The sequence below is a fragment of the Archocentrus centrarchus genome, unplaced genomic scaffold (genome assembly GCF_007364275.1).
Source record: "Archocentrus centrarchus isolate MPI-CPG fArcCen1 unplaced genomic scaffold, fArcCen1 scaffold_36_ctg1, whole genome shotgun sequence".
Lineage (NCBI taxonomy): Eukaryota > Metazoa > Chordata > Actinopteri > Cichliformes > Cichlidae > Archocentrus > Archocentrus centrarchus.
In genome coordinates, this window is record NW_022060263.1 from 3005815 (window position 1) to 3029864 (window position 24050).

At 41.3% G+C, this 24050-nt stretch overlaps 1 protein-coding gene across 3 annotated transcripts; it reads right to left on the reverse strand.

Moving 5' to 3' along the window:
• Window positions 1–895: 895 nt before the first annotated feature.
• Window positions 896–24050, reverse strand: itgb2 (integrin, beta 2). 3 transcript variants are annotated; one of them, XM_030724444.1, is made up of 19 exons: window positions 23916–24050; window positions 21286–21474; window positions 20935–21153; window positions 20120–20196; window positions 16937–16988; window positions 16707–16804; window positions 13503–13704; window positions 13047–13217; window positions 12236–12477; window positions 11414–11572; window positions 10808–10903; window positions 10639–10728; window positions 10334–10471; window positions 8553–8743; window positions 5076–5308; window positions 4275–4494; window positions 3976–4190; window positions 3208–3374; window positions 896–1438 (listed from the first exon to the last, which is right to left on the reverse strand). In XM_030724444.1, the coding sequence occupies exons 5-19, from the start codon at window positions 16983–16985 to the stop codon at window positions 1370–1372; spliced, it is 2340 nt and encodes a 779-aa protein (XP_030580304.1). In that variant the 5' UTR covers window positions 16986–16988; window positions 20120–20196; window positions 20935–21153; window positions 21286–21474; window positions 23916–24050; the 3' UTR covers window positions 896–1369. The 3 variants fall into 3 exon arrangements, with proteins under 3 accessions (XP_030580304.1, XP_030580306.1, XP_030580305.1); XM_030724446.1 differs by lacking the exon at window positions 21286–21474 and having other exon boundaries at window positions 23916–24034; XM_030724445.1 differs by lacking the exons at window positions 20935–21153; window positions 21286–21474.

The following is a 24050-nucleotide window of genomic DNA, read 5'->3' on the forward strand; positions in this document are numbered from 1 at the left end:
TTAGTGATAAAAAATGTCATAATTCATCTGCAGTAATTCATGTTAAAAAAGATGGTCATTTAGTTAAAAAAAACTTATATAGTCAGTGTTGGTTATCTGTATTTTATCTTGAAGGTGAATTCTGAGGTAGCAATGCATTGTGGGTAGCGGAAGCAGAGCTTAGTGGAGGAAAACGTTTGTAGCGAAAAACCTGCCAATCCATGCTTAAACTTCACCTCCTGTGTCCTAAATCTTTATTTGCACCTTCGAAAGCAATGGCTGTAAGTCTGATCTATGTTCTGGTTAATGTTATATGGTTATAAGAGCCGATTTAGAGATCGTTTTGTGAATGTGTTGATACCAGGAATTAGCCTTATCCCAGGGGCTCATTTTGCTTTGTGCTCTGTATATTAGCATAGCAACGATGCTAACGATCTAATTAGCATATGAAAAGATTGCTAAAATGCTGTTGAGCTTTAGTAACAGCCAAAGTTAATTCTTATGCATGCTTTCTGGCACTAGCAATTTTATTTGGTGCATTTATTTCACATAGCAAGAGCTGATGTATATTTTATTTTCTGTTTATTTTCTAGTTTCACTCGACCTTGTTCATTGAGCTTTCAAGCCACAATTGTAAAGAATTGTAAGCTGTCAAGAAGACTGTAATAAAGGAGCAAGACGCTCGGTTCCTGGCTCATGAATATCGAGTTTGGCTTGCTGTTGATCTGCGTTAACATACACAGTGTATCCAACACGTAGTGATAACAGTACACTCTGTATAAATAAAATTGAACAGAATTAAATTGACCTGACCCCCGAAGAATCAGCTAATCCTTTGGTACAATAACTCTAATCAAGCCATGTAAAATTTCAGTTAAGTGCACAGAAAAATGACAGGCAATGGTAAGCTGAAATTTGGCATTTTGCCAGTTGCTTTATTTTTTTTTCCCAGCATTTTTGATGCCTCATAACTTCTTAATGAATTATACACTTCAAATGTTTTAGCATTGATATTCTGGGAAATATAGTTTCAATAGCAAAACTGCACCAGTGTATTGTTTATAATGAAGCATAATAGAAGGAAGCACCTTGGATATTTTGTCTGTTTTTGGATAATTCAGTGTGGATTGACAGAAACATACAGAGATATAGATACATAGGTATATGTACTGCATAGCATTAGACAAAAAAATTCAAATCTTTTCTGATAAAATAAACTGTTGGATTATGACAAAATAAAACAGCATTCATCAATAAGAAGCAAGTCTATATAAATGCAGTTATGGTAAATATGTAAGCATATTTTTAATATGTTAGCATTAGAAACAGATATAACTTGTCTGCAGTCTTTGTCCTGAATTGCTGTCTGTTGTGTGCTGCAACAGTGGTGTTATTCTCCACCAGTGAATGTGGGATTGGCCACAGTGGTGGTGGCAGTCTGGAACAGTGGGTTGTCGGCCTAGTAACACAGAAAGCCCAGTAATTAAAAAAAAAAGCATTGTTTTTATCTTTGATTTGATATTTTTTTTAATCATGACACAGTCTTGAAGTAAGCTGAATATTTCAAATCATATGAAGAAGCAAATTCTAATAAAATTACTGATGCTCTCAAGTTGATGTGCTGGACATGCATTCACCACCTAATTTCAGTCACTTCTACTTTACAAAGTTTGAAACCTGCTAATCTCAAAGTAGTGACTGCATACTGTTAAGTTGTACTACAGTAGTACTGTAGAGCAAAGGCCCCAGCCACACAGGTCTAGAGTCCAGTTGGCAACCACTGACTGCTAAAGAAAACTGAGTATTCCCTGACTGGTTGCTTGAGGTTGCTGCCTGTTAATAGGTGAAATTGGTCAAAGGTTGCTGGCTGATGCGAGCAACTTCCAGCAATCACTTGCCAACTGGTCTTTAGGCCTCTGTGACTGAGGCCTAAAGGATGCACGTTCCATAACATTGAGTATGAGACGGTATTTTAAAACCTTTATTTTAAAGTCTCGCAGAGAATTCTTCAGAGACCAACGTAACAGTGATCTGTTGTTGGGAACATGAGCACAATATAATTCATTAGACTCAATATACGATTATTAGACCTTGTGTTATGGAGATACCTTCAGGACCCAGGGCACAAAAGGCATCCCATGAAGAGGACACACAAAGTAGAAATAACAGCTCTCCCACTCAAAACTACGGTACACAAACACAGAGTGCAGTGGTGTGCACACAGTAGGCACTGTTACCAAAAGCTTTCCTGGGTCTGGAGCAGAACAGCTGAAGAGCTGGAGCTGCTGACTGACTAAGAAGCAGAAATAAGCCAATACGTTGAGAGGGTGAGGATAAATAAAAATGAATAAGAGGGAACTCAGGAAGGGTGGCTGTAGCTCAGGAGGCAGAGCAGGCCACCTACTAATTGGAAGGTTGGTGGTTCGATCCCTGGCTGCTTGTTTGCATTCCAAAGTATCCTTGGGCAAGATACTGAACCCAGAGCTGCATCCCTGTGAGTGAGTGACTGGGTGGGTGAGGCTTGTAGTATAAAGTGATTTAAGTAGTAGAAAAGCACTACATAAGTATACCAGTCCATTTACCATTAGTGACTGTATGTCACTGTTTTTATCATGTGTCAAGTTTAGCTGTGCTTTAAAAATTCTGGTGACCCTGTTTATTATATGAATTTGGCTCCCATTAATTACTGAGGAAAGGTGGTTACAGTTTGATTCTTAATCCATGCAATCATCAGTCCAGCCGATGGTTTGGGGCCCTAAAGCACACAAGACTTTCTCATGTGTGATTTTGCTCCTCAGGTGCCTGTCTCAGTGTTTAGCCTGGTGTAATAATTAAAGATCATTTCAGTGTGAAATACACTTTCAACTTGTTGAATCTTATATTAGCACATGGCGAGATCGTACGATAATTGGTGTATTTATTTTGTTAGATATGGGCATTTTGAGCATTAAACTGTGTATATTTGAAATATCATTGAGACCTGAACATTATTACAGTTTCTGCCTTTTTGAACATTTCTCTGCAGGACTTTTAAAAGAACGGTGTTTCTTTTATTGGGCCATTTGAGTTTTATTTGACTGAAATGTTGCATCTGGATTACATGAAACACAAAAGTAGAAATGACAGCAACAACACAACGACACTGTCACTGTCCCAACAGAGCAGTGTGAAACGTTTGACTCTGCAGCCTTATTTTGTTTGCAGAAATAATTCAAAATGATGTCTCACCTCTGCCCACTTGGATTTCTTCTTTTCATTCTCAAATTTCTTGAACTCTTTCAGGTCCTTCATGTAGATGAGTAACTTAATGAGCATCAGCAGCAGAATGCCGATGAGGGCCACGGCTGCAACGGAGCCTGCGATGATAGCTATCACACTGGGTGGTTCTGGACATTCTGCAGAGTTACAAATTACAGATATTTTTACACAGATCCAAAACACTGAGCTGTAAAATGAAAGAAATGTAGAAAATGATATCAGTCATTTTACACTACTCAGAAAAATTAAAGGAGCCCTTTTTAATCAGAGCTCAGCATCAGTCAGTAAACCTCTGTGATACTGATGTGGTCAGTCAGTATCGGGGGGGGGGGGTTCATCAGTTTCAGCTGCTGCTGGTGTGAATGTGTCTGATCAAACAATCAGAAACAGACATCATGAGGGCGGATGCTTTAATTTTCCTGATGGAATCTTCCTGAAGGCATTGATCAAGTTTGATCTCATCTATTCTAATCTGAGGGCCTGACGCCCTCTAGTGGGCCTTGTGCTCAAAGCACTGTGGAGCCCAATTGGCATTTACCACAGAATACCAGAACTGGCCGGTCCACCACTGGACCGGCCAGTTCTGGTGAGTCAGTGATGGTCTGTATCAGGACCCGCTGTCAGACCGTATGCTGCTGCAGTGGGTCCTGGGTTCCTGCTGGTGCTGACAATGCTCAGCCTCATCTGTCTGCGGGCAGATCCTGAAGAGGACGGTGTTGTTGTGTATCAGCGTCCTACCTCTTTGTTTCATAATTTCAGCCTTGTAGTTTTCCACTCCAACCAACTGGACCAGCTTAAATAGGATCCAGCATCCCTCGCTGTCTTTCTGCCGGCACTCTTTGGGTGAAAAGGTGAACTTTTCTACCATGACATGAGAAATGTTCTTGCTACAAGCAATGCTGCAGTTTTTTTTCAAGAGACCAGAGTCAAAGCCGAGGCACTCAATGCAGTTCCTGAAAACACGATTACATGTATTAATACTTCTTTTTTCCTTCTCTTATTTACTGCAGAAATCTTAAAAACTAAGAAATCCTCACAGTTTGGTCTGGCATGGGTCAGGGCAGCCGGGGCATTCGAGGCAGTGTGGACGCTGGTATCCTCCCTTACATTCACAGCGGTTACACTTGCAGGTCCCTCTGTCGTTGCACACACTGTTGTTTGTGGTACGGCAGGACTCATCAGAAGACTTGCACTGACAGGCGGAGCCTTCAAAACCATCATTGCATTTACATTTTCCACACCTGCACTTCCCATTTCCTGCAAAAAGTAAGAAATAGAAAAGACAAATGTTTTTTGCATTTTCTGCAGGGTGCTTGTGTGCCACATGAACAGAACAGAAGGCAACTACAGTGGCCTGAGCCAGAGACAGAGATGACTGGGTTCACCACATACAGCAGAATCTGACTACAAACCAACACACCTGCAACACAGTGGCTGATTGTGTCTGAGTACTTCTGAAAACATAACCTTTGGGCACATTTTTTCTATGCAGATATGAGATGTAAACCTATTCAAATTAGTACAGAGACTTGGCCCTTTAACACAGCATCCATTATTTTGTTTCAAAGTGAAAGGGCTGAAAGTCCAGATTTATTTTGCAGGTTTTAGAAACACTCACTGCAAACACAGTGAGTTAAGGTGAACTTCAAATTAAAGAACTGCAACAAGCAGGAGTTTGAAAAGTGTACCAAATTACATTGGTTACATATTTCTTTTAAATGGAGGCCAAATACACGACAGTGACAGCTAATGTGTTCAGTGGGACCCAGACCCACAGGCTCTTTGCATTATGTGTGTCTATTTAACAGGAAGTGAAACTCCTTTGTGAAGAAATCTACCTCCACATTGTTGATTCTGGAACTTCTCACAGTGTTCATCATCACATTCGCAGAAGGCTCCATAGTAATTGCTTCCACTATCTGTGTTGTGGCACACACACTGGCCACACACACAGTCTCCGCGACCCTCACACTCAGTGCCATTATCTCTCTGACAGGAAGCTCTCAGGCTGTGCTCGTCTTTATCCCCAATTTTGCAGTTACAGAACTGACCGACGTGACCCTCGTGGCACCTGAACAAGGACACATTAGAAAAAGAAATCTAAAAACAAGCAAATTAATGCATAATAGAAAAATAAAAAAATGATAAACATATTTGCCCCATGTTACCCTTTGTGTACACTCCCACAAAGGGAATAAATATTAATATATTATTCCAGGGGAAAACGGTAACTGTGTAACAAACAAAAATGCAACAAAATCTTTTAAAAATCATAAGTAAAGTGGTCACACATGGAGGTGTGCTTCCATGTGGGTCATTAAAACCCAGCACACAGTATTACTCAAATGTTAGATTAGCCAAATAAAAGGAAGTAGTACTGGGTGAAATATCAGATGTACACCTGCCTCAGTGCAAACGGGCTGTATTAACTGCAAGTGCCCACCATACATGAATCATGAATATTAATAAAAGACAACCATTATTAATCCATAACCAACTCTATTCAACACACATGGTACACAATCATTTCTAATACAAACTATTTCTAAAAGTACTAAGTACTTTACACCTCTGATCATGCTGGGTAATGCTCGCAGCACAAGTCTGCCTGGCTCAAATGCCCCTCCAGCAAACCTCTTGGCTATGAGAGGAAAAGCCCTCCTCAGTGCTGGAACTGTGGATGTGACCTGACCAATCAGCCAGAGAATTTTGTCCTCTAAGTGATACTGGTGACTTTTCTGTCTTCAGCTTGTAGCAATAAAGCTTTGCAGATTGGGCTCGACCTCTCTGTGAATCCCCACCTTATCGTGTTGGAGGAGTTTGTGTGTCCCAGGGGCTTTTGCCCCCCCTTGTAGGGTCTCCCAAGGCAAACTGGGCCTGAGTGAGGGGCCAGACGAAGAGCAATCAGGACGACCCTTATGAGAGGATGATCATAGGAACAGTTTACCCTAAGGTTGCTAGGACTGCACCCTGGAGCTCAAGCTCAAGCGCCTGGTGGCTGGGCCTTAGTTTATGGGGCCTGGCTGAGGACAGCCTGAAGAGGAGATGTGAGCCCGCCCTCCTGTAGGCCCACCACCTGCTGGAGGCACTGTAGGGGTTGGGTGCAATGTGTTTGATCTGGTGACTCCATTGTCCTACTGGGGGACTTCAATGCTCAGATGGGGGATGACAGTGAGACCTGGAGAGGCGTGACTGGGAGGAACAGCCTGCCTGATCTGAGCCCGAGTGGTGAGCCCATGTTTCAACATAAGGACATCCATAAGGTCATCACACAGGTTTTTTTTTTTTAAGTCTGACACGTCTGGCAGTTTTTGCAGGAATGATGATCTGAATGCACTGTTGTACCAAAGCTCTAAGTTTTCAATAGGCTACTCTTGTTAATGCTTGTATTTAAATTTTATTTGATTTATTTACACCAGGCCTGACAGGTAGAAAGGAAAGGGTAAAAAAAAAGAGTGAGAAAGAGAAAGGAAGCAAAAAAATCAAATATCCTATGTGTGAATGTTAGATAGAAAGCACTTAGATGCAGAAAAAAGTGCTTGTATGAATGTTTGTGTGAATGGGTAAATGCAAACATGTTGTATAAAGAGCTCTGAGTGCTCAGCTAGAGTACAAAAGTGATATTTAAGAACCAGTCCATTTATCTGCAGCCGTATGTTCTGGACACTCAGCTGAAAAGAGGAGCTGAGTTGTCAACTGATCACCACCTGGTGGTGAGTGGGATCAGGTGGTGGGGGAGGATGCTAAACAGAGGTGGTGCACCTAAATGTATAGGGAGGGTGCACTGGGAAGGTCTGGCAAAGGAAGTGGACACTGGGGGAGGTGAACCGGTTCTTATTTACTTTGAGCACTCAAAGCACTTCATTCAAGATGCCTCATTCGCCCATTCACACGCATACAAGCACTTCTTTCTACAGCTAACTGCTTTTTTTAATCTAACATTCACATGCAGTTTCATCCAAGTATCTTGCATCAAATATTTAGTTCAGGATACTTTGGCATGCAGACTTGAGCAGCTAGGGATGGAACCACCAACCTTCCGGTTAATAGGTGACCTGCTCTACAGCCACCCCAGGTCACTGAGGTAGTTAAACAACTCCTTGGTGGCAGGGCTCTGGGGGTGGATGAGATTCAACCAAAGTTCCTTGGATTCAAGAGTAAAAATGTGGTTTTTGTCCTGGGCTCCGGGTTTGTCCTACTGGGAGGGGGTCCCGGGGTAGAGAGATTATATTCCTCGGCTGGTCTAGGAACGCCTTGGTACCCCCCAGATAATATGGAGGAGGTGGCTGGGGACTGAGTGGTCTGGTTTCTCTGCTTAGGCTGCCAGGTGAGTCTGCAAATATTAAATTTGGTTTCTTCTGACGAGTATTGTGTCAGTATTCATCAGGCTTCTTTGGTAAGGTTTCCTCTCGCAGAATAAAACTATGGATGTTTTCACAGGCTCCAACTTCTGTCTGCATTTTAGATTTAATCTATCAAATCAGTTTTTTAATTCTGTATTGAAAAAAGATCAAACACTCTACACTGTAAAAAACAAAAATATTGGAATGGACATTTTCCCCAAATAATTTTAACCAGTAGTTATATTTGCAGTAGGTAACATCTGTCTTCAGAAAAATCCCACCTGTGATGGGAAAAGATGGCCAATCACAGGTCTTTCCAGACCAGATCATGGTAACCCCCCCTTTGGTCACCACGTGCACAACTGTGCACATCACTTTCTGTAGTTATATACTGTAATGTATATTCAGTTTCTGTCATCTCCTACCTAAAAGATTATGAAGGCAGAAGATGAGTTTATTCCCACTAAAATTCCTGTACTGTGAATGAAGGGACTTGGGGGGGTCTGACTTTCTCCTGGGAATGTTGCGCCGCACAAAATCCTGTGTGACTTTCTTAAGTTTAAGAAAGTCACGACTGATCAGTGTCACATTCTGGTGACTGGAGAGGAGGCATAAGCCCAGTCCCCGGCTGTGTTTCAGTTATGAATAATGGAGCTACATCAATGTTCAAATAAGAACCTAAATGGTGACTAATGCTAAGCTACTCTAGAGGTCACCTTCATTGCCAGTGTAAACCAGTCAAATCAGGGGCTGCTGATTTTTTTAAACCTCTGAAATAAAGAAGCATTTTTTACAGTATAAAGCAGCTGTGGCTGTCTGCATTAAGTGATAAATTAACATGACCATTCACAAATGACTGAGGCTGGTACTTTTCTGGCAGACAGACCAAGCTACAAGCAGCTTGGAGGACTTTTAGGTTGAATCAATAAAAATTTTAATATGTACCAAAAAACTGACAGAATCAAAACTTACCTACAAATACCACAGTTGATGCTTCCACTGTTACTGCAGTGTGGATGGGAAATGTCTTTGTGGTCTTCACATTGGCACTGACATTTGGTATTTATAGTCACAGTCAATGTTTCTTTAATGCCCTGTGGACTGATAGTGAAGGACTTGTTCTCCATACATGTGTCTGCAGTCACGGTAATCTCAAATTTAATCTGGAACGGGAATTCAGGTGTTGTAGGTCAAACATCTTTGCAGCAGTTAAAACACGTATTATAAAAACACTTTAAACTGGTTAAAGCAAGATATTCATTATATTCCTTTTTAGTTTATTTTAGTTTATTTAAGGTGCAAACACATTTGACCCTCTGGTTTTTTCACTTATTTGTACAAACTGGAAATGAAGGAAGGTGCACTTCAGGTTACACTGTAAAACTACAAAACTAATAACAATATTAGACCTAATAAAAATATGAGGCCAAGATTAACAGAGTTATGGCATTTTTCTATATCGATGTCAGGGCTGCAGCTCCATCAGTGGCAGACAGAGCTGAAACATTTAGGACAAACATTTACAGCCCAGGCATCAATTAAAATTTTTATAATTAGGCTAACCAACTAGCGTGTCTGGTACCGACTAGTGAAAATAGTGAGATCCCTAAGCTATACCAGACCAAAATTTATTTTTCAGGAAAGTGCCTTTCTGATTAATTCTTTGGGCTTAATTCAAGGATGAAAAGGTTCTTTGAACATTTGAAATCGGACGAAAAATAGTGAAAATCACTTTTTCTGTCAGGAGATTTGTGTTGCAGGTTTTGCCAGGATAACTATCCTACTAGAATACTATAGTCACCAGTTTGTTCATTCAACCTGCCACTGCTGACAGAAGGTCTCCTCTGAGTGGCTGCCGAGTTTCATGGAATTGTGACAGAGTTTAGAGGTTCACCTAAACATATTTTCGCTAGTATGACATAATGTATCGTTGTGTACATAGTGTGCTTGGTGCACCAGTGCGGTGTGTGGTATAGCCAGTATATCTAATCTGCTGACAGTAAATAACTGCAACAGTATTGGGAATAAACATGTTTTTGCGTGTCAGAGCTCTGACTTCAGTTCAGGAGATGAAGCTCGAGGTTAGCAGGAAGAGGATGGGGTGCAGATGAGGGAAGAGAGGGCAGGGGTGGAGGAGGCAGACAAAGCCTCAGGTGGAACTTCACGATTCTTCAGTTCAACATTGATTAAATTGCCCGACTTGCTTTCACTTTGACTGAGAATTGCCATGAGAACGGTCTGATACATCGCTGATCTGCACACGGTCAGTGCTGCTGTGTTTGATCGTATACACGGTAATACGACATCGATGGGAGACGGCACTCACGAGTCGTTTTTAGCACACGACTGATTAGCGGGTATAAAAAAACAGCTTCTGCTCATCAATTGATGAGCCACATCATCAAAAATAACGTTGTTTCTAGGGGTGATTTATGCTACATCTATGCAAAGTAGTACATTGGTAATGTGCTTATCCTTTAAGCAGTTGATGTAAGATTCCTCCATGGCATGGCTGGGCTTAGGCTAAAGAGGGAGTTGGTGGGAATCACTTGTCTTAATACTGAAAAAACTCTATGAAAGGATTAAATATTCCATGGATCTTTGCAGAAGATGGAGGAGGAATCTTGGGACAAATATTCTGAGCTACCAGTCAGAAGTCACTAAGACTCGAACCATCCATCCAGATGGACCATCGATAAACGAACGCTGGTTGGAATTCTGTGCATCATAATGAAAAGTTCAGGAACACTGACCTCTTCTCCCACATGCACTTGGTCACAAACCCCCTGGTTCTCTCTTTGTTGTCCTGGATAACTGCATATTGGCTTGTAGGCAATTCTCACGTTTTCAGGGAGACCGTCATGAGTCATGGTCACTTTAGAGGATAACGCCTGTCATGAATTTGACAAGATAATGTTCAATTCATAAAGCACAAAATCACAACAGTCACCTCAAGGCACTTTATATTCTGAGGCAAAGACCCTAAAACAATATAGACAAAAAAATATTCCCGCCAAATGATCAGAAATTGTATTAGTCACAAAATGTGCCAACTTACATTGTAGGCTCCTTCGATCAACTGAACAACATTCTTAGAATCTGATGACAGAACTCCGACTTCTGATTTTGGAATCATTTTAGAGAGTTCCTACAAAAAACCATGAAATGAAAACTCAGTCAGACTGAGTCCCACAAACAGAGAAGGCAGAAGGATACATTTTATTCACCTTGTACACAGGCTCCACGTTTTGTGTCACTGCAAATATCGTCTGAATGTTGTTTTTTTCCAACTCCGTAGCTAACTGTCCAACAGACGGGTAGTCCTGCAGATAAAAATCAGTGAAATTTGATCATATTTATCCCTTTCTGGAGGGAGAAGAATAGAGAAGAGACCCAAAAGAAATGTTTTCTTCCACTTCATTCGATGGACACATTTTGGCACCGTATCAAACCAGTATATCAGTATGGCCTCCAGCTCGCCTCAGTGTGTGTGTGTGTGTGTGTGTGTGTGTGTGTGGCTTCACTGCATGTATAGATGCCAGCATGGATTTTTTTTTTGATAATTTACACAAACATCAAAAGAAACTGAAGCTAAAAGGAAAAAACGAGAAAATAACGATGAAAGGAAAAAAATAATAACACTAGAGCATGTTAGGTTGCCTTATTCACAATGTCCTTCTATACGTCCATGCCAGCATGGATTTCATATGATTTTTGCTGTCCCTTGTGGCCTTTTGTCCAACAATATAAAAGGGCATGAAAAACTGAACATTTGTAAATTTTAGTCATTTATTCAGGAGCTGTTCACTGAACAGAACTGATCCCATACATACCATCTCACTGCTCTTGGCATAAAGGTTGTTTTCCATGTGACAGCGTTCATCATTGGGTTCCAGTATGCCGGCCAGCTTTCCATCCCCAGCCATATGGAATCCATCATCCGTGGTAAGCACAATCAGCCGAGTGCTGTTGTCCCTCCAACCTATTTTATCCTAAACAACAAATGTCAGGGAACAATTAAGAAACTAAGACCAATGAAATCCTGCCAAAATGAACTTTGGGTAAAAACAGTTGTGTTTACGTTTCCTGACCCAGCAAAATGCCTCTGTATCTACTTTGTCTAAAGCATTTAGTTGTGAACTTAACTGCTGTGTGAGGCATGCACGTCCTAAGCTGTGGAAACAGGTCTGGCTGGACGGAGCTCCAGTGTTTCATGCTGTTTCCAGTCTGTTAGTTTTGGTTTCAGAGCATTAGAGGAGAGCTCTACAGGTTTGCCATATAAGCTAAATAATTGTGAGCATCCATTCTGGTGAAGTGTAACCGCACTTGTGAGCTGCAGTTCACACATCAGCGTATATGTGTTAGTGTTTTTTACAGAGACAGAAGAGACATGAGCAGTAGCAATCTGGTGCTGGTCTCTGGTAATGCAGGTTAGACCTGGACCAAGGAAGATTGCCATTATGACTTTATGGAAAAGAGGCCATCATTTATCATCATTTATCATATTATGATGTTGTAAAAGCACTTTGAGTGCTCAAAGTAGACCAGAAAAGCGCTCTATAAGAACCATCCAGAGAAGGAGCCGACCTGTTCAGATCAATTAATGCATGACTGAAAGGGGCTTTGCAATAAACTGTCTTTGGTTGAGCTCTTACCCCACAAACAGCAGCCTGCATCATTGCATCCAGACTTCCTTCTGGAGAATCCAGATTCCCAGAGATGAACTGCTCTCCCACTTTATTTTTAAAGTCCGCCTCATTTGGCGTCATGCTGAGCACGTGTCTGTAGCCGAAGGCAGCTTGGCACTGCTGGTAATCCTCATCACACGGCTTCAGCAGTTTCTCCTTGTTGGTATTGGTGTAAGGAAGAACGGTCTTATCAACAAAGGCACCAAACCCTGCAAATATAGAAAGTTTACCAGACTGACAGAAATAACATACTAAAAAGCAACATTGTAGGAACAAGAATACATTAAAATATAATACAGTTTGTGTTAATAGTTTGTAAAGGAGAGGATACCAATAAAATGTACTGAGCACAAGGGAGGTGGTGTGAGATACTAACAGCTAACATAGGCAGGATCTGGCTGTAGATATGCCTCCTTCTCAGTGTGTGGGCCTCCCTTCTGCATCTTTATGCATCACTACGTTCAATTTTTAAGAATTGTTAAGGAAAAACAAAGTGATCGGGAGGGTAGAAACAGCAACCTCCTCTATAATGAATGAAAACATCTGTGTTGTTGTTCAAAACATCTGTTTAGCTACTGAACAGCAGGTGGTACACTTGCTGCTGAGACCCTTCATGTTGAGAGCTCTCAGGATCCACAGCTGGCCCAAAAGTACAGCCACAAACTGAAAGCACTAATGTGGTATTTACCATAGTCTTTATGACACTCACTAATTTGGATTTAAATGCCCCCCATCCACAGCTAGTGGACACGTGTATATGAAGTAATTTACTTTTTACCTATTCTGGCATATTTTGTGATTTTTTTCAGAGCAGTAAAAAGATCATTTGCTAGGTTTTTGACATTGTTCAGGTCATCTTTCATGGAGTAAGACAGGTCCATCAGGTAGTAGAGATCCACTGGATAACCCTCAGCTCTCTTAAAAGAAACATTGAATGAAATGGGAAGTCCTGCAAACACAGTCAAGAAAGAAAGTCAGTGAAAAAAGGCACACACACACACACACACACACACACACACACACACACACACACACACACACACACACACACACACACACACACAGCACAACAACATATGAATCCAACACACAGCATGCACAGGTACCAAGAACATATACACATAATTCAGAATGTTTAGACACAGTGAGATTATTAGACTATGTGTGACCCTGTGGGAAACCAGCGCTCTGGTGCAGCTGAATATCATACACAACATTAACTGATGCCACTGACCAGGTCGGAGTTGAAGGTTAATCTTCTGAGGACTCATCTGGACAACTTCCTTATTTTCAGATGAGGCAGACAGAGAATCATTCTTGGTGATTTCTGGTTTGTTTTCAGGGGAGATGATTTCTGTCTCTTGGCAACCTTTTCTTCTCAAAATAGCTTTGGTGTCACAGCGCACCGCTTCCTGTTCTCCTGCTTTGGTGAAATTCTGCACGGATGGACAGGAAAAAAGTGGAAAATTGTAAAATAAAAAGTCAAAACCATCACTTCCCTGTTCCTGCAGTCTACATCTTTTCTTGTCTCCAAAAATGTAATGTATAATACAACAGGAATTCATTTTTAAAAATGATTTCATTAAGTTTCTTGTTTACTGTAAATGGACTAGTTCTTATATACTTTTCTTTTCTACTCTAACCGAGCTCTCAAAGCACTTATACAACACGTTTGCATTCACACAGCACTTCCCTGTGTAACTAAGCTAAGTGCTTTCATTGTCCAACATTTACACACATTCACACTCCAAGTCAGAGAGCAACTTGGGGTTCAGTATCTTGCCCAAGGATACTTTGGCATGCAACCTGGAGCAGCCAGGAATTGAACCACCAACCTTCCACTTAGTGGGTGACCTGCTCTACCTTCTGAGCCATTACATTGCTTTTTTGTTACCCAACGCTGCCTGAGAAGCAGTCACATAATTACCAATTAATCAAATTAACAACAAGTCCATTTACCACAGAGCATTATTGTAGGGCAGGGATTCTCAAACCCAGGCCTCGAGGGCCGGTGTCCTGCAGGTTTCAGATTTGTCCCTGAGCCAACGCACCTGAGTCAAATATAGAAGTCATTAGCAGGACTCTGGAGAACTTGACTGCAGACTGAGGAGGTAATTCAGCCATTTGATTCAGGTGTGTTGGATCAGGGACACATCTAAAACCTGCAGGACAGGGGCCCTCGAGGCCTGGATTTGAGGATCTCTGTTGTAGGGTCTTTACCTGAGGCAACAGTCCGTTGTGATTTATATGAATAACACTGACAGGTGTGCTGTGAACAGCGTTCTGGAATACTGCATTTACAGAGGAATCAGTAAAGTTCACAGTATTCATTACACACTTTGGTCGGTTTCACTCTAATCATCTTGTGCCTCAACACTTCTCAAACACATGAGAAGGGTGGCTGCTGTGGGTGTAGGGGACACCTGACTTCATAGACTAAAAGCAGACTCTTCACCTTTGAACTGGTACAAAAGAAGAATCTATGAACTATTTCAAAAAAAGGAGGATGAAAGAAGGAAACTCTATTAGGGTGGTAGCTGTTCAGTTTTAGAGAAAAAAAGCTTATGGTATGGTTTATGAACATTTAACATATGAATGTGAGATTTATAAAATAATATTTGCTTAGTGCTTTAGAATGAATAAGCACTGCTTTTGTCGTTTTCCAGGAATGAGACAAAGACAGTCAACCCTTTTCTCTCCAGAAAGGGGAGCTGTGGTAATAATGCATATAAGTATGTAAGCAATATGAGCTTGGTCCAATACTCATACCAAGTTTCAACAGAGTCAGTCTAGGACTAAGAGAGGAGTAGAGATTAAAGGTTCACATCAATGTACAGCATTTCTGAATTCAAACTTCATAAAAACATCAAAATGTTAATCAAAAATCCGTCTGTGCTGTCCCGTAGAGCCTAAACCAAAGAGAATTTCAGACAAGTTTCAGAAGATTTCAAACATAAATGAGCGAGGAGCAGCTGATGATGGCGGACGGCCCGGTATCAGATCAGCTCGCTGAAAACGATCGACTGAAAATGCTTTTAGTTTATCAGTTTACCTGTGAAAGTCTGCTAAAAGACTGTATTGTTTCTGTGTTTTTCATTACTTTATCAGCTCGTATCTAAGATGGCTCCATGTTCTGGTTCTGTCCTGTTTGTGGTTGTTACTTTTTGTTTTGCAGGATTCTGGGATCCTGAAGTGGACTAATTCAGTATGATAGGGTTGAACTTGTTCATATATGGGACAATTTGCCTGATTCACCATCTTACCATGAGTGCAGTCAAAACTATTGGCTGATTTCAGGGACACCGGCTAACGTGCCGAGCCTGCTCCGACGTTCGCGCCGTGGCGAACAAGAATAATGAGCTTACTGCCCTCATTCCCTCTCAGGGTCTGCGCTTCCATTTGCCTGTCAGAAACTTGGATGCACGAGAACATTCCTGACTCTGTGTCGCAGCACGAGGGCTTTTTACCAGTCTGACTCTGTCGAGCAGCAGGGCGGCGGTGTGGTTCTACATCAACCACAGCTGGTTTGCAGGCATCAAAACCCTGTTGCTCAGCTGCTCCCTGGAGCTGGAGTCTTTCAGCATATTCTCTTTTACTTACCTAGAGAAATCTCCTCCATCATCCTGAGTGCAGTTTATATACCACTGAGCACCAGTGGCATCAGCTACTCAGAAACTGACTGATCTCATCCCTGCTGTGGGAAACTCCAACTCAGACTCTGTCGTCCTGGTGCTGGGAGACCTCAACCCTGTCTCTACCCAGACAGCCACATTCCCACCAGGCTGGATAACACTCTGGACCAGTGCTACTTCCCCATACTGGAAGCATGCTGTGTGGTAATCAGAGCACCAGTTGGTGAGCATGATCACAGCACTATACTTTTTATTCCCATGTACCATCAGAGACTGAAAACACCCAGCCACAGGCATGCTGCGAGGCTGCTTCGATAATACTGACTGGAGTCTGTATGTATTCCCACCAAAGCTCTGCTTCACTAAGGAAAAAGAGTGCATTTAAAAGTGGGGACAGAGTGCAACACAAACTGCTGAAATATGAATTTCGAAAAAGCTGTTATGTGCTGCTGCTGTGAAAACCCACAATTATCTGCATCATCGCATGAGCCAAAGTGTGAAAAAAAGGTGTGTGTTATTATCAGCAGGGGCTTTGGGTGAAACCCCTGTGAGGCCTTTCCCCACCCTGTCATGTGACCTGTTGAGGTCACCCAAAGTAAGGTGTGAGTGGGGGTTGAGGCGCCTGATCGCAGGACTTAAAGAGCTAAAACCACCCACAGGGTCAAACTTGAACATAAGCCGAACACAACTTTATCTTCAATTGTGGCCCGTCCTATGACTGAGTTAGACAGCCCTGCCCTAAAAGGTTGAGCAGTAAGCACCAAAGCAGAGACGTATTTAGAAGTTACATAAACTTTCTTTCTCACCAGCGCTTGGCACCACGCGCAGTACGGCCCAGATTTGATACAGTCATCACAGGAGCTGATCAGGGACTTGGAGCAGACTTCTTCTTGTTGGCACAGCCCTGGGAAGAAACCCCACAATGACAAAACACATTTTACCCACACAGTCATTTTGTTAAGCATAACACTAAGTGAAAAAAGGCTAAGGTTTATAAATTTATGAGTCAATAATATGTTGACGTTTTATGGCTTACCATTTCTAAGCATCAGCAGGAGAAATAGTAACAGCACGGACTGATCCATGTTCTGGTGGGAAAAAGTTCACACATGATTTAAAATTGGGGGATTTTCATAAAGGACACAAACACAAGATAACTACAACACTAACAAATATTAAAAAAATACTTCACACACCAAATATCTTATTTTCAAACAGGTGACATGAATCAAAATCTTTCAGTTGTCCCACGTACAAGACTAATGACCGCGGGGGGGGGCAGAGCTTTTCAGGCAGTGTTGCCAAACCTCTGGAACAGTTCACCACTCCATCTCCATTTAGCTGACTCTGGAGTCTTTTAAATAACAGGTGAAAACTTTCTGTTGACTTTATTTTTATTCCATTTTGTTTTAATATGGTAATGTTAATATGTTTCTAACATGGTGTTTTATCTGTTTTTTGATATTGTGTTTTAATTATTGTACAGCACTTTATGACTTTTTGTCTGTGAAAAGGACTATATAAATAAACTTTACTTACTTACTTAATAACATTAATTAAAACCTTAATTACAACAGGTCATTCAGTTTGCAGCCCAGACAACAAGAATAATCAGGCCCCATCTTATCTGAAAGACCTCATAGTACCATATCACCCCAATAGTGCACTTTTGCAGCACAGACAACAAGACTGCTCACCTACCTTTAGGTCTGTATATGCACTAAATGGTAACTAGCTGCAGTACATCCTGGCAAGCTGCTGCAAAGAGTTGGTTATGTTTACATTTGACAACATTCATTTTAAATAGTTTATCGACATACAGAAAGCATTCATCCTCAGATACTTCAGAGCAGAATGGGAGGCAGAGCCTTCAGCTTTCAGGCGCCTCTTCTGTGGAACCAGCTCCCAGCTTGGATTCAGGAGACAGACACCCTCTCTATTTTTAAGATTAGGCTTAAAACTTTCCTTTATGATAAAGCTTATAGTTAGGGCTGGATCAGGTGACCCTGAACCCTCCCTTAGTTATGCTGCTATAGGCCTAGGCTGTTGGGGGGTTCCCATAATGCATAAAGCATTTCTTCCACCTTATTTACTGTGTTCATACTCCACTCTGTACTCAATTATTAATTGTTATTAATCTCTGTCTCTCACCCCTCAGCCCCCCCTCAGCAGATGACCCCCCCTCCCTGAGCCTGGTTCTGCTGGAGGTTTCTTCCTGTTAAAGGGAGTTTTTCCTTCCCACTGTCACCAAGTGCTGCTCATAGGGGGTCGTTCTGACTGTTGGGTTTTCTCTGTATTATTGTAGGGTCTTTACCCACAATACAAAGCACCTTGAGGCAAATGTTGTGATTTGGTGCTATCTATCCATCCATTCACTTCCGCTCATCCTGTTTAGGGTCGCGGGGGGGCTGGAGCCTATCCCAGCTGTCATAGGGCGAGAGGAAGGGTACACCCTGAACAGGTCGCCAGCCTGTCGCAGGGCCAACACAGAGAGACAAACAGCCTTTCACACTCGCAATTTAGTGTAGCCAGTTAACCTAACCCCAGTAAGTGCATGTCTTTGGAATGTGGGAGGAAACCAGAGTACCCGGAGGAAACCCACGCAGACACGGGGAGAACATGCAAACTCCACACAGAGAGAGGGAGGGGCCTGGGCCAAGGTGGAATCGAACCAGATGTTATTCTAACTGTGAGGCAGCAGTGCGCCACTGTGATCAATCCAAATACAAAACCTCTGGCTAACCATTAATATAACAACCGTAACAAGAAAACATTTAATATGCAGCATCATTCAGTCAGTACATATTATTATAGACCATGTTGATATGTGTAATACTATGACAAACTATCACAGCTAAGGCAGACAAATGTAATACTCAAAGGTTTCCTGTACTCAGGAGCCATGTTGAGAAATGTGTCAGTGTTACATGCCATAAAAGGTAAAGGGAAGAGTGAAGTGTTGGTTCATCAGTGCATTTCCGCTTTCTGAAAAAGCGTTTTTGTCTCGTATGTATCGATGCGACTTTCTTTATGAAAAAGGTTTACAGACACAGAAAGCAGCAGCATCAAGGTTCTGGCTTTGAGACTGAGACAGTGAGGTTGAGGCTGCATGTAAGCTCTAAACCCTTACAGTAAGCCTGACACAACACAAATTATCATAAATTATAAATTATTTGATTTAATTCAACACAGTGTTTACAGTTTCCTACACACCCACACTGTGTACTAACACAGCTATAACAGTAAATGCTCTTTGTAAGACAAAGCTTGTGGATGAACTGCAGCTTCAAGTTTTAAACCTTAAGAAAAAAAAAATGAAAATAACACACCTATCCAGTATATGCAGTCATATTACCTGGCCCTAGCTTTACTTTGTGCCAATTGTATTAAACACTATAATTTAAGTGTATGCACTTTTTCAGACCTATTTTGTTTGATCATTCTGTAGCTCAGGAGGTATCAAAGGGTTATGATGATCAAATATTTCTGTTATGTTAAAAGATGCTACGGTGGAATGACTCGTTACTTGTTGCTTCACATAACTGACTTTTCAGTTACAGTCAGGTGGACGCTGCTGTATGACTACTGCTATTTCAGTGCAGATGTATCTATTATGAGACAGGGACTAAGCAGACAGCTCCTTTCTAAAGGTCATACGGGATGCACAGGAGTTTGTTCTTGATAAAATCTTTACCAGAGAAATAAATCTTCTATCAAAATGGTATTTGTACAATTACATATACTTTGTATAACTGCACTGTTTACAGTATATCGACTGGTTTGTTGCCATTATTGTGCACTTGTACACACTCTCTATAGCTTTGAGTATGTTTGCAACACAGTTTAATTTTTGAGTCAGAAATCAAATTAAAACAAACTCAACCCTTTCTGAGAAATGTGGCAGGCAGTTAAACCAGTCAACTTCCTCTTTAAAAACAAGAACTCTGCCTTCCTTGAGCTGCTTATTATAACATTAAAGTGTCACAAACTGCTGGCGTGGCTGTATTACATTAGTCTGGTTCTCTGACATATTGTATCATTTTAGAATACAGGTTTTCACCAAATGTCTGGTGGTAAAAATATGAGGTTTATTTTGTTCTTCTACAATAAACTTTCTTTTTTATGTAAAAATGGAAAATAGAATAAAAAGTGACACATATAATAAGATCCAAAAATCTATTTCCTAACTAAAAAAATGTCTTTAAAAAGGGCAACTTACCCGAAGCAGGAAGAGTCGGCTCTGATGGTTGGTTGACAGTTACACTGCAAGCTTTCTGGCTAATGAGACTCCACCCTCTTAACAGGAAATGTGAAGCAACAAACAGCATGGGTAGGGCCAAATATCACAACTCAATGCTAAATATAGATACTGCAAGATAGAACAGCAAATTTGACTCATACATTAATTTAACTGAATTACTGTACATGGTTGAGTGTGTCCATCCAAACTTTTGACTGTGAGATATAATATATATATATATATATATATATATATATATATATATATATATATATATATATATATATATATATATATATATAAATAAATAAAAGGTCAACAAGTCATTTACATTTGTTAAAATAAAGACAGACAATCGTTTTTTGGCACAACACTGGCAGCTGTTGAATGTAACTATTACAGCACCTTGTAATCTAACTTAGTTACTTCTAAAATTAAGGAATCAGTGAAGTAACTAAGTTACTTTTTAAAAGAGTACTCAGTAATCAGATTACTTTTTTCAAACTATGCTATCACTGGTGCTGAGCATGATATTTGAAAACAGGAGGGATAAAATCATTTTAATCAGCTCGGTCCGTCTGTCATCAGAGACAGAATAAACTTTCAGATCAAATCTATCATTTATGTCATAATGGTAAATGGACTAGTTCTTATATAGCGCTTTTCTACTCAGATATGAGCACTCAAAGCGCTTATACAACACGTTCACATTTACCCATGCACACGCATTCATACAAGCACTTCCATGATTAATTAATTAAGCTAAGTGCTTTAATTGTCTAACATTCACTCACATTCATACTCTGACGGAACGGCCGGAGAGCAACTTGAGGTTTTTTTTGTAGAGAAAGTGATCAGGCATTTTGTTCATTCTCTGAGCCCTGCTGCTCTGGATCACCACCAGCTTTTGTCTTCATCCTCCTTCAGTCAGTGAAGTCTTTCCTTTTCTGGGCCATTTAGATGCTTCATTTGGTGATAGCGGTTGATCCAGTTATCAAATAATCTCTAAGCATCTGAATGTTGAAGACAGACACACAAAAATCAGTGCTTACTATTAGACCAGATGACCTGGGGGGGGGGCACTGCTGGGTCTGTCATCTCATATATATATATATAAATTGATTTTACCTAGTAGGACATTTTACCTAGGACATGTTGCAGTTTTGTGAATAAACAAGAGCAGGAAGAGACAGATTCTGGGTTCATAAGAAAGCAGCAGCAGGGAGAGTTTCATGTTTGATTCCTGAGTTGAAGCTGCATCACGGCTGCTTTTGCACATATCTCAGGATGTCAGAGGGCAGTTTGAGCTCCTGTTGGCAGAGATGGGATCACATCTGAGGAGGCAGAGAATAATTTCAGAGAGCCGACTGACCCGGAGCAACAATAAAAATGCTCATTGATTTGAGCCTGACAGCAACTTTGAGATGAATGTCAGACAGGTGGGTCAGGTGCAGCAGGAGGGGAAGACAATCTATTACCATGGTAACTGAGTCACATGCACATGTTAAGTTTTGTCTCTGCATCTAACCCAGCACACACACAGCACAACATGTGGAGCAGGGGGCAGCTCTGCAGGGCCTCTAAACACTCATTGAAACAACACTGAGTATTTAGAGGCTTGGCAATTAATTTTTATCAAATATGCAGAAATATTATAGGATAGTAATTGTGTATAGGGTTGGAAGTTAATCTGTTTTGAAATCCACTGCAAATTTGGTCACCTCAGAAATGTGTTTGAGTTTATAGTGCGCAATGTAAGGATGATCGTGTATCCAGCCGAGCCTCTGCTGCACTGTGCATTAAAAACACTCAAGAGGTTTCACCCTTACCAGATGTGGCAGTTGGTATTGGAGGGAAGAAGGGGAGGTGCCTTTAATTAGTGTTTCCAGGGGTGTATATATACAATCAACTGCAAGTAGAAACAGATGTGTTTTGTGAGTGGGACCAGGCCAGTGGCGTGAGGCAAGTGCACACCTCACTCCATGTGAGTGGCATCATTTTGGGCATGAATAATGGTAGGTAGTGATGGTGAGATGAAGCTTCGTGAAGCATTTAAGCTTTCCAGTCAATCGGTGAACCCATGGGTCGAAACTGCGCCATCAAGAGGACAGTCAATGTAAAACAGACTGATTATAATCGCAAAGTGGCTTTGGTGCGTGAAGCTTTGAGCAGAATAAACGGTTTTTGTGATGACAATAAATAAATCCTGAGCTAACTATATGTTGTCTATGACACAATGTTGGGGTCAAGAGGGAAAGTGGAAATAAATTGGGGAGAGAGCTGTGATGTGACTGTTACTTGGTTGGTAAGGGACATTTTACTCATTCGTTTTTATTTAGAAATAAGCCACAGAGCGGAGCTTCAGGCGTTTTCTTTTGTTTGAAATGATTTCACCTGCTTCAGAAAATACCCTTTCACAGGGCACAGATGAAGCTGGAGTAATAATTTATTACTATGCGCACACATTATTAGGAGAGATCAGCTGAAAATGTTCCCAAACAGGGAAAATCTCCTCTTTCTGGCTGGTTCCATCACCAAAAACGAAGCAGCTCAAATAGAGTGCACACCAAACCCATGAATCCTTTCCTGAATCAGTGGTACGGCCGGTTTGCGAGGCTTCGCACGTCATGACACAATCCTCGATACGTGCTTCACAAAAGTCTCCCTCAATTACTCGATACAGGCTTCGAAGCCTCGACGCAGAACGACACATCACTAATGGTAGGTTTTAAGTTTTATTTATTTATTGTTTTACAGAAGTGTCTGTGAAATTGAGTATTTACATATTGCTTAATTTCAGACCTGTTGGAAGTTGAAGCAGCTCATAGTCAATAGAGGGTTAGATTGACATATCAGGTATTTGAGTGTGTAGAAGTAATTCTGTTTAAAATGGATTTTAAATCATTTTTTTTTTTACTTTTAACAGTGTAAATTTGTCCCCTTGCAGGGCACGTGTGAGCCACTAGCTGCTCTTGCCGTGGAGAATTGATTTTGGTGATTTATTTTGTTTTTCTGTCAGTGTATTCATTTGTCTAGTGAGCTGGTGCGGGCAAAAAGATATGGGGGGTTGCCCAGGGAGTGCATTTATATTCCAATCAAAACTTAGCTTTTCCTTTGGTCCAGTTCCATTCTGCCAGTTCAGTGTCAAGTTTTTGCATGCATGTGTACACTTTTTTTTTAACGGGTTGCAGTGATTCCCATTTTCCCTGTTGCCCCTGGATATATTGTGTGGATTGGGAAGCGACCTTACATTACTTCTGAATTAAGCATTATTAAATAAAGATTTGCTTTTAAAAGGAAAACAAACTTTCATCGAACAGAGTCTTATTTTTTCTTTGCAATTGACCTGTCGTGGGTGTAACACGTATTATGCAGTATAAAAGCGCAACATAATTCTACGTGCGGCTGGCTCGACCGTGACTTCGAAAATGAGGGCTGTCCGCAGTGGGTTAAATCTGCTTCCCGGAATGCCTCACATTTAAACATGTCCACACACACACACACACACACACACACACACACACACAGGGGAGAGCTGGGGATGAAATTCAGCCCGGGAGCTTGGTTTGGAGAGGCCTTTTTTCCGATCGTACAACGGAGAAACCATAATTTTAAAACGAGAACTTTATTTGCAGGTGCGGACCGCACCTGTGGCTGCAGCGAGTGTTTAACTGGGTAAAAAGAAATTCACCGGCAGTTCGGGAACCTCCCGATGGCCACCACGCCCCTGACACACACACACACACACACACGCACACGCACACACACCCCTCACCGATTTGTTCCCGGTTGGCGTCAACCACAGCAGCGGGTGGCGCTGAGTTGGAGCCGCACTGTTCGTGTCGCTGGAAGGAGCTGTTTTTCAGCTGAGCTCTTGCTCGTCCTCACTTACCGGACTCCTCCTCTTTTT

Excerpts from the sequence above, each read along its gene's own strand:
- itgb2 (XM_030724445.1), bottom strand. The coding sequence starts at position 16,985 with ATGGATCAGTCCGTGCTGTTACTATTTCTCCTGCTGATGCTTAGAAAT. Across the intron at positions 12,478-13,046 it reads CACAAAATATGCCAGAATAG|GGTTTGGTGCCTTTGTTGAT; the intron begins GTAAAAAGTAAA and ends CTATATTTGCAG. Across the intron at positions 3,375-3,975 it reads TGAAATTATGAAACAAAGAG|AATGTCCAGAACCACCCAGT; the intron begins GTAGGACGCTGA and ends GTAACTCTGCAG.